Raw genomic sequence first — 10,629 nt, 5'->3', positions numbered from 1 at the left:
AGAGAGAGAACATAAGCAGGGTGAGAGGCAGGCAGAGGGAGCTCAGCAGGGAGCCCAATGTGGGGCTTGATCCCAGGACCCTGGTGTCATGACCTGAGCTGAAGGCAGATGCTTAACATGAGCCACCCAGACACCCCGAGATCCTTAACTTAATTACATTTCCAAGGCCCCTTTTCCAAAAAAGTTCATAATCAAAAATTCCAACTTGAAGTTGGAACAAATCTTTCTGGGAGCTGCCATTTAACCCACTACATTACATATACTATGTATGGATTCTGTATGTATAATTACATTGTCTGCCATCTGTTTCTAAATACAAGTTTTTATATTTTGTTATAAAAATACATTTTCATTGATTTGATGAACTCCATTATGAGTTGGTTGGTCAAAAATGAATCCTGAGGCTTGGTCTCCAAACAAACTGCTAAAACTGACCACCAGAGTCTGCAAGGTGGTTACCTACCCCCATGCAGTCTTGTTCAAAATGTCTGCCTTGCTTTATGTGGCTCACTTTACAAATAATGCTCTTTTGGGTGCATTTATCCATTACACTGCTATACATCATCTTCCCTCTGTTGAGGCTGATTCCTACGTTGGTCTGATCTGTACCCTCTAATTTGCTTAGCTTATGCATTTAGGTGTTCCTCTCACAAGGTCAAGATTACAGATCTGATTCCCATCTGCTCTTTGAAACACAATTGAATGGAATTTGTAAAGAAATCCTACTTCTACACTCTCTCTCACCCAGACACTTAGGAGAAATAATAAAGAAACAAACAGCCCTTATATTTGGAGTCTCCCAGACTGTGGGATGTGGAGCTCAGTCAGTATAGGATGGTTTTGGAGATCTACAGACACTTTGCAGCTTGTTTCCCCCAATAAACTGCAACCGAGTTTTGGCCTGCCTAGATCTTACACTGGCCCAGATCTTGAACAACTAAAGTCTTTGGAATCATGTCAGTTTATCCTCATAACCATTGCGGAAGGGATGCAAAGCAGGCATCGTTTCTGTTTTACATATGAAGAGTCAGTGTTTCAGAGACTTTAGATGGTTTGTCCCACGTCACATGACAAAGATGTATCCAGAACTAGAACTCAGATGGTCAAGCAGCCAGTTGGTAATTTTTATCCCCCATTCACTACTTCCTGTTTTTCAGCGCATGCATTTCATAGCCCTATTACACTGCAACATTGTGACTGGTTTATCTGTATTAGCTCAGAAAATAATCATTTTCCCTTATATGTTTGGTTTTAAGTGGAAATATATGTATAATCACTTCTTTACTGCATCAACAAACCAAAATATGCTCCAGGAGCAAACATTAAATCATTTCCATTATGAGAGTCATTGCCTTTTGTATGTTTCTTCTCTAAAGTAAGGTAGGCTTGCATTTTATCTTTGTTTCTTTGCTTTCCTAAGGAATATATTTCACATTTGTCCATTTTTATTTTATTAAGTTTCCCCAGGTATAGCAATTGATGATTCTAACCAAACCCCTACACACTTAAGTCTGCTGAAGAAGCATGTTTTCTCTCTAGAAAGATCCCCTGAGCTAAGGACAGACCCAGGGCTCAGAGCCAGGAAACCTGGGCTTGACCTCTGCTTCCCACTGTCTGTGATTTTCTGTGATTGTACGTATTTACTTCCTGAGCTTCTGTTCCACAAGTTTGTAAAATGTCACAAAGAATCCTTCCTAATGCCTCTTACTTCAAAAAAAAAAAAAAAGAAAAGAAAACATTTTTGAAAATGTTATTTGTTTTTAGGTAAAAGATGTTGAAAATGCTAAAAGCCATTCTATTTTCAACTGTTCTAATGGAAGATTTAAATTCCTGCTGACATTGGCATGTTGTATTGAATACAGCTTAAAGTATGGCTCCCTTTGCTGTTGACAAAACTGTGAACCAGGAGTGGGCACACCTATACCTTCTGTGGGTGTGGCACGTTTGATCAGCAAGTCTAGTGTTCATAGGTAGGGTGTCAGATAAACAAGTAGGGGAGCTGAGAGTCACTGTGGCATAGGATGAAAATCTGTCAAGTCCTAAACTTGGACTAGTTGCTTGTATTTGAGATGATGTGCTGAGAGATGAAGGCCAGGGGGAGTAAAAGTAGATTAAAGAGGAAGGAGAACATTGAGGTCAAAAGAAAAGGTGATTAATGAGGGCAAAGTTTCCTTGAGCAAATAACATATTTGCTGATATTTATTTATTTATCATTTATTTTCTGCTCATCCACTAGAGGATACAAACAAACATATTGTAACATCTAGAAGGGAAATGTGAAATTCAGGACAAAGCAACAGTGTAAGTTATGTCAGAAGACAAATTACAATCGTTTTGAGTATATAGTTCATGTACAGATTACAGGAACCACTCTAGCTACCTGTAGCAGAAATGTGTGTAATGCAGGGAAACGGCTACTGACAAAAAGTGTTGGGGGACTAGAGGAGCGGTCTCTGGTCTCTGCCACCAAGATTGATGGCCAGCACAACATCCAGGATGGGATTCTTGAGGGCGCTGCTACCTCTGTCTCAGTCAGGAAGCCATCTCAAATCTGTTGGCCCACAACGCTTAAGGCTTGCTACATCCCAAAACAGCTAATTCAGATACTACCAACCTGCTCACCCACTTTGATCCATTAGGGATTTACTCACGGTGTCAGAAACCCCATTTTAGGTCTCAGCCAAAGAGAATTCTCTCTACAAGGGATCTGCCCTTAGACCACAGACCATGTGTGCTGATGCACACCTCACAATGCAGCCAAGAGCCTGTGGTTGATGTGGATGTGGTGATATCATATCAACATGAGTACTATGAGCTCAGGCATTAAAGGAGAAGGACCGAGGAGGGAAGAGCAGGCACCAAATCAAATAATTTCTTTCTAATAATTTGTAAGTGACTAGTCCGATTGGACAGCTTGGCAATAGGCCAGTTTCTTCAGAGCCTCTTTGACCTCTCTGTTCCTTAGGCAATAAATGAAAGGGCTGAGAGCAGGGGTGACAATAGCATGGAAGATGGAAATTACTTTGTTCATATTGAAGGCATGGATGGCTCGGAGTCTGGCATACATGAAAATCGTGGCTGAATAAAAGATGGTGACCACCACAAGGTGGGAGGCACACGTAGAGAATGCTTTCTGCTTTCCGGTGGGCATGTGCAGAACGGTGGCCAGGATGCATCCACAGGATAGGACGGTGATAGAGAGGGGCAAGAGAAAGATGACCAGCGCCAGGATGAAGTCCACCAGCTCAGCTACAGACATGTCTGTGCAGGAGAGGTTAAGCACTGGGGAGATGTCACAGAAGAAGTGATTGATGACATTGGGGCCACAGAAGCTGAGGCGAGAGATAAAGTAAATCTTACCCAAGGAGATGCCAAAGCCAATGGCCCAGGAGCCAAGAGACAAGTGGAAGCAAAGCCCGTGGCTCATAATGGTGGGGTAGTGGAGTGGACGGCAGATGGCCACATAACGGTCATAGGCCATGGCAGCCAGGAGCACACATTCTGTGCACATGAGGGCAATGAAGAAGTAAAGTTGTATCATGCAGTGAGTGAAGGAGATACTGTTGCTCACAGACGAGAAACTAAATAGCAACTTAGGCACAGTCACAGAGATGTACCAGGTCTCCAAAAAAGACAGGTTGGCCAGGAAGAAGTACATAGGTTTGTGCAGTGGCCGGTTTTGCTGCACCAGCAGGATAATGACCACATTTTCGGCCACTGTCAGAATACAGGCCATGAGGAACATCAGGAACACTGCTACCCGCATGCCCCAGTTCCCAGGGAACCCCACCAGAATGAACTTGGTGACCTGGGTCTGGTTCTCCACTTCCATATTGGAGATACAGGACTTAGCTCTCCTGGGGGGAAAAATCACTTGGTCAGAGTCCATGGTCCAGTTAGATTCTTCCATCCTCTGCCTTCTCTGACTAGCAATAATAGTAACATATCATTTATTCATAACATATTATAGGCTAGATCATACACTGGGTACAGTAGGCACTAATGTAATTTAATTCTTACATAGCTTCTTTACCTGTTATTATACCCATTTTAGTGATAAGGAAACTGAGTCTCGGAAAGACATTAAGCAACTTACCAACTTCCCACTGGTAACAAGGCAGGAATCACCTTGAAGTCTTCGTCCAAAGCCCATGCTCTATTCTACACTGCCTTCACAACCACCCCCAAATTAAACAATATCCAGTCTCCATGTTCTATGTTACCACTGCCAGTTCCAAAGGATATGCATAGTGCTCCTGGCCCATGTCTACACAGTGCTTTGAAAGTTCTGCCTTATGACTCACTTACCCCTCACATACCATTACATGCTTGCCCTCCACCATCATGGAGATGGAGTGCAGCTGTCACGAGCTAATGATGACAATCACGTGAGATACGTGAGCGCTGAAATCAGGAGAGTTAGGCTTTCTGTGTTAAAGACCTGGACCTCAGTCAAGTGCCAGGTCTACCCTGGTGTGCTATATGACCTTGACCTCTTATCCTCTCTGAAACCCAATTTTCTCTTCTGTAACGTGAATATTAATATTCCCTCAGCTTATGTCGCCGTGGATCAAAACCCAAATTAAAAAATGTGAATGAAAGTTTATATGAACTGTAAATGACAGCAAGTGTGAAAGGGGCTCTGACCCCTTATTATTAGAGGAAGGGAACCTGGGCTAACAGGAGGGAGGAGAGGAGGTGCTGTGAGCCAAGCAGAGTGGAGATAACACAAACACGGGCTTTGCTCTCAGGGAGCTGCAAGTCCTCACAGGTGGGGCTGGGAGTCTCTGGGAGGAGAGTCTTTAACATAAGCAAACAAAAAGAAATGCATAATAAAACTTGAGACATTTTCTAGGAAGATTACAGAACAGAAAGTGATACGAATGTAATCAGGGAAGTTCACTTGGACCTCTGAGGAGGTGACCCGGGCAGAGAAGGGTTCCAGGGCCCCAGTCCTTTGACTTGCTGAGGAGGGACAGCACTGCCTGAAATGGGGCCACCACCATGTGCTGTGGTCTGTGAGGTAAGGGACACAAGAGATGGGAAAAGTAGGCAGCCCTGGAGGTCATAATAAGGGCTCTGAATGGTGATCTCAATACAATGAGAAGTATGAGAAGGACTAAAGCCCGGTAGGGACAGAGTATGGTTTATGATTTATGAGTGCAAAGATAACTCTGTCAGTGCACAAGCCTCTGGAAGCAAGAGTGGTGGGGAGCCTGGTAGCAGGCTATTCAGAGAAGGTGGTGGTAGCCGTGAAAACAGTGGTTTCAAAGAGGTGAGCAGATTTCAGATGCATCTTAGAAGAATCTTTAATGGTAATTGATGGGTTGAAAACAGAAGACAAGGGAAAGAGAGAAATATAGGAGGACTCTCAGATATACAGCTGGTGACATGGAAGGGACACCATTTACTAAGATGGGGAAAACTTGGGATGCTTACAGGCATTTTCCTCAGAGTTGAAGAAATGGCAGTGAGGTAGGGTTGTGTTTTGATTCGTTTTAATGTGAAGCTTAAGCAATCAGTCCAGAATATTCTCTAATAATAATTTATTGAGCACTTACTAGCTGCTGAGAAGTTTGCTCGGTTCTAAATACTTTTCATACAATATCCCATTTAATCCACAAAACAATACTAATGAGGTATTGTTATTCTAATTCCCCAGAAAACACTGGTTTAGACAGAGTAAGAAACATTTCCAAGTTAGAGAGTGATGAGATCATCCTGACAGCCAAACTGAGAGCTGTCTGAGAGGAAAGGCATGGCCTGACCCCCTAGGCTGACATACAGATTTGAGGCTCATCATCACCTTGTTATATTTAAAGTGTCTGGATATTTTAGAAAATATCCTCTAGTTCTACTGAGATTTCATTATAGACACCAGTTATTAGACATGAACCCAAATTTTTAAAAAATAATAATATTACATATTCAGTGACACACACACACACACAAAACCAGAAATAAACATGTAGAAATGCTTAGTAACTGTATCAGAGAAGAGGCAATCATTGGACTAAGACTTGAAAAATAAATACGTGAGAGGATGAGACATTTTAGGCAGGTGAAACAGAGCGAACAAAGACACAGGAGTATGAAACAGCCTGACATTTTCAGGGAAGCAGCTAATTAAGACCTATTTGCTGCATGCGTGGGAAAATTATGAGAGAATGAATGAGTAGAAAAGGGATGGAGAGAGAGAGAGAGAAACAGAGACAGAGAGAAATAGTGTCAAAGGCGAGATGATGGAGCCCTCCATGTGAAATACTAAGGCATTTAAAAATTGTCCTGTAGTCTAAACAAAAAATAGTTGCTGAATGTTTTCAGTAGCTGATAACATCCTCATACTTCACCCTGGCTTTTGATGCAGGGAGATGGATTTGCATGGGACAGAGCTAGTAAACCAGAGATCAAGAGACTAGTTGGAAGACACCCTCATAGCAGACACTTGAAGATACACAGAGAGCAGTCACCCTACTTACAATGTTTGTTAAAGAAACAAAGTTAACCTTTAGACATACCTGTTCACAAATTACACAAGTAACTGCATTCCTAGAGGAAGCTTGACTCCCCACAAGTTCCCAAAAAAGAAGAAAAAAGATTGTCCTATTTCTCAACTAAAGGAAGAGTATATAGGCACTAATTATGGATACTAGTAAGTTGAGCTGGCCCTATTTATTTTCAATGTATTATTTCACCATAAATTTGTGACCTTTTACTCATAATAGTTCCTACTCCATGAGAGCGATCCCTCATAGCAGATTTTTACCACTGATTTAGAATAAAAATTTTAGCTTCTTCTCCACTCTTGTGCCTGCTGTGAATGCACTTTCCCTTAATTTTGTTTGGATTCTGTACAACTGTAGGCTTCAGTAATTTAAATTTGATGAAAACATAACCTCTGTCCCTGCCAAAAGTCCAGTGGTTTTGTAACCTCCTTCGTAAACAAATTACTGGGAGGAGGCAGCTGCATAGGGACCCCAAGAGGTATGGACAGGATCTGCAGGTTGGGTTGGCGTCAGAATCTGGGGTGCCTATTTCTGATCCAACACCAAGAGATGTCCCTCAAAAACAGCAGGCGGAATGTGTTCTTTGCTCACTGCACGCCTGGCTGTACTTACAGTATGACAGATGGGAGTATCACCCTGACCCATTGATGGGAATTGGGGGTGAGTATAAGAGAGGGGCACAACGATAGTGTTAAATATTTAGGATTTAAACATTTCTGTGCCATGGGAGTCTGAAAGGGAGCTGCCTGCATAGTTAGCAAGTGATGCTCTGAGAGGAGACACTTACCTTGGCTCAGCAGCCTCTGCTGGGGTGGAATGTGAAAAGAAATTCTTCACTGATTCTAAAATAGTAAGAAGTACAAAAGAATGATTCAGGTACTGAATAGATGTGAGGAACCCACTCTCTAAACCTACAAGTAAATGGGCACAGATTACCCAAATGCTTCCAGACTGAGAGCCAGGACTAACTGAGAGGTGAGTCCCTGGCTCTAGGATCACATCTGTGCCTGATATGTCACCAGGCTGTCTCTCCCAGCACCCCAGGGCCAGAGCGCCCATTGCCTTCCTGGTGGAAGCTGCAGTGGTCTTAGACTCACCAAGCTGTGAAGAGCTTTGGATTCTGAGGGCTTTAAATGGTATCAAGACTTTCTCTACATCTCTGCCAAGACCCAGGAGAAAAGTACCTTGATGATGGCAGTAAAGGTCTCTTGTGGGAACCATGAGAAATTTCTATCTGCTTATTGTGGCAGTCTTATTTGTTGTGTATAATAATAGTTCCACAGGGGGGGAAATATCCACTTACGGTCACACACTTTGAAAAGAACCAGATTTGAATTTATTCTTTGTTGAAACATGAAGAAAAAAAATGACTACTTTTAAATCTCTTTGCAGATTTTCAATTATTATTCAATCTTCACGTTACTTAAAACAAGATGATCAATCAGTGCTTCAAGGGAGACAGTAGTACCCAAAGTAGACTTATATTGCTACACTTCAGTAAAATTTTTTTTAAATTTTATTTATTTATTTTAGAGTGGTGGGGGGAGGGGCTAAAGGAGAGGGAGAGAATCTCAAGCAGACTCCATGCTGAGCATGGAGCCCAAAACAGGGCTTGATCTCACAACCCTGAGATCATGACCTGAGCCGAAATCAAGAGTCGGTCACTTAACCAACTGAGCCACTCAGGAGCTCCACTCTTCAGTAAAATTTTAAATAACAGTTTTTGTTTTAAATGCTTATGCCATAATTGTATGCCAAATACATTTATCATGATGTGATCATCCTTACTTTGTCAGCTGCCTTTGGGAACCCCTTGACCAATATTTCACTTTCTGAAACAAAACTCTATTTTACTAAACATCACTTCTCTGCAGCCTGCTGAAATCTTAAGTAGCTTTCACATAAAGAAAAGTTGTCAAATTCACTGTGCCTCCATGAAATGGTAAATGGAGATACTGACAGCTATAAGCAATTCAGTCTGCAACACAAGGCTATGGTAATTACTTTTTTTTAAAGGAAATGATACATTTTATTATTTTAATTTTAAGAACATTCCACTAAAAGACTCATAGCACTCTTTAACATAGTTTCCTTATAGGACTGAAGTGTAAAACAAAATTACTGTAACAAATAAAACTAATAAAATGCCTTTCAAATCACTGGCCTCAATCTATCTCTAAGTTCTATAAAAACTCCGACATCCCCTAAAATGTATAATTTGGTATTATCCACAATTTTCTAATATGGATTTTAAATATATTGTGGTAGAAATGACAGAGTGCCCACCAAACAACAGTTGAGCTAACTGTTCTGGTCACCTATTGTGGGGGCTGTGTGCTAGGCAGACTAAACAGGGCTGCAGGGGCATACTTTCCCCTCAAAGACAAGGAATGCACATCTACAGTGAGCGGGTTCTATGAACTACTGTGACCATGATCCCTTATACAAGAGGTTTGGGGTCTGAATTTCCTACAAATAGTCCCCCAAATAGGTTGGAGATGTTCAGCTGATACAAATGGTATATTCTACAACATGCCGGCACTATTTTATCCTAGAATTCAGCTATATAGGCTTTTCTTGGAGGTCTTCTTTTTTCATTTGTACCTGTTGGCAGGTCCGGGTTGGAGAATTCTGCAGACTCCTGTCTAGGATATGTTGGGGAGCAATAAGGAAATCCAAGAAACTCACCGTCGTGTTGTTCTTCAGGTCCCCAGATCCCTTGGCTATCTGTCTTTTTTTTTTTTTTTTTTTGTCAGTCTTCTCGTATCTCTTGTGTTATATCCAGATTTTGTAACAGTAAGGGGCTGTTCATTTTTTATATTATTGAGTAATATCCCAATATATGGATATTTTCACAGCGTGTTATCTATTCACCTATTGATGGACTGTTCTGTTTGCAGCACTCCTTCAACCCTTACCTAGGCCATGTAAAACTCTGCCTCAAACTTTATTCCCTTGCATACAGAGCCTGAAGGTCACCCAGAGGTAAAATCTTAGGGTCTTTTCAGGCTTTTTCTAAGCATATGTTCAGTCCTAGGCATGCGTGTAGTCTTCTCAATTCCCTGATATAAACCTGAGGTTTTAAAAGCCCTTGCTCTGCAATGTATGTCCATTCCCAACCTCTTCTTCCCCAGTCTGTCAGCCTATTGCTCATCTCAACGGTTATCCCTAGCCTCAAGCTGCTGTAGCCAATTCTTTTACCTTTAAATACTTTTGGCAAATGTCACCTGGGAAGCCACCCCAGCCCTGAGAATGCTCTGAGTCAGCGAAGCAAAGGTAACCTATATGTCAATCCTTCAGATAGCTGCCATATAGGGTGAAACATTCAACCAAAATTCTCTGAAAGTAAGGTCCATATTACCGGTTCTGGCTACCAACCTGCACCAAGAGTGTGGGCTATCACCTTCATGGTTGCAACCAGTCATGGTCAGACAGGTGGGAGATGATAGGTGGGCAATTTGGATGTCCCAGCCCCAGGGCACCACAATGCAACAACTTCATAATCTTTCCCATCATTGCCATTTTTATACTAGACCCCCGAGTCCTACAAAAGGCAATTATGAAAGTTTTTGATAGCTTATTAGCTATTTTTATAGAAGGATGGAGTCTTGGGATTCCCTGCTTCACTATTTTCAGTGATGTTTACTGAAACATCATTACCTTAAGTAAAAATTTATACTTAAGTATATCAGTATACATACTTTATATATTGCCTACATTTTTCAAACTTGCCAAGTTCCCTTTTTAATTCTAGGACCTATATTGTATATTCTTGGGGATTTTCTATGCAGACGAAATGCTTCCTAAGAATAAAAATGATTCTATTTGTTTCTTTCTAATTTGCATCCTTCTAGTTTTCTTTTCTGGCCCTACCACTTTGACTAGTATCTCTAGTTGAAGGAAAATGATGAGTATGGACACCCAGGTCTTGTTCTCAATCTCTGAGGGGAAATCATTCAGTCTTCCACTATTAAGTATGATTTTGGCTGTTAAGTTATTTGAATAACTTTATTAAGATTTAAAAAGTTCCCTTGGGGCGCCTGGGTGGCTCAGTCGGTTAAGCGACTGCCTTCGGCTCGGGTCATGATCCTGGAGTCTCGGGATCGAGTCCCACATCGGGCTC

The 10,629-nt window shown here is 41.6% G+C and overlaps 1 protein-coding gene across 1 annotated transcript; it reads right to left on the bottom strand.

Annotated features, from left to right (window-relative positions):
• Window positions 1-2,896: 2,896 nt before the first annotated feature.
• Window positions 2,897-3,832, bottom strand: OR6B1 (olfactory receptor family 6 subfamily B member 1). The gene has a single exon (XM_028106167.1). It carries the CDS (start codon window positions 3,830-3,832, stop codon window positions 2,897-2,899), a length of 936 nt encoding a protein of 311 aa, XP_027961968.1.
• Between the last annotated feature and the right edge of the window lie 6,797 nt (window positions 3,833-10,629).

Source organism: Eumetopias jubatus, unplaced genomic scaffold, assembly GCF_037043125.1.
Source record: "Eumetopias jubatus isolate StellerSeaLion01/CBP00866 unplaced genomic scaffold, mEumJub1_p1.0 scaffold_14, whole genome shotgun sequence".
NCBI classification, from domain to species: domain Eukaryota; kingdom Metazoa; phylum Chordata; class Mammalia; order Carnivora; family Otariidae; genus Eumetopias; species Eumetopias jubatus.
The sequence above is the reverse complement of the archived record's forward strand: the minus strand, read 5'-3'. Positions and strand labels throughout refer to the sequence as shown.

Bases quoted from the DNA above. Each gene is read 5' to 3' on its own strand.
- OR6B1 (XM_028106167.1), bottom strand. From the start codon at position 3,832: ATGGAAGTGGAGAACCAGACCCAGGTCACCAAGTTCATTCTGGTGGGG.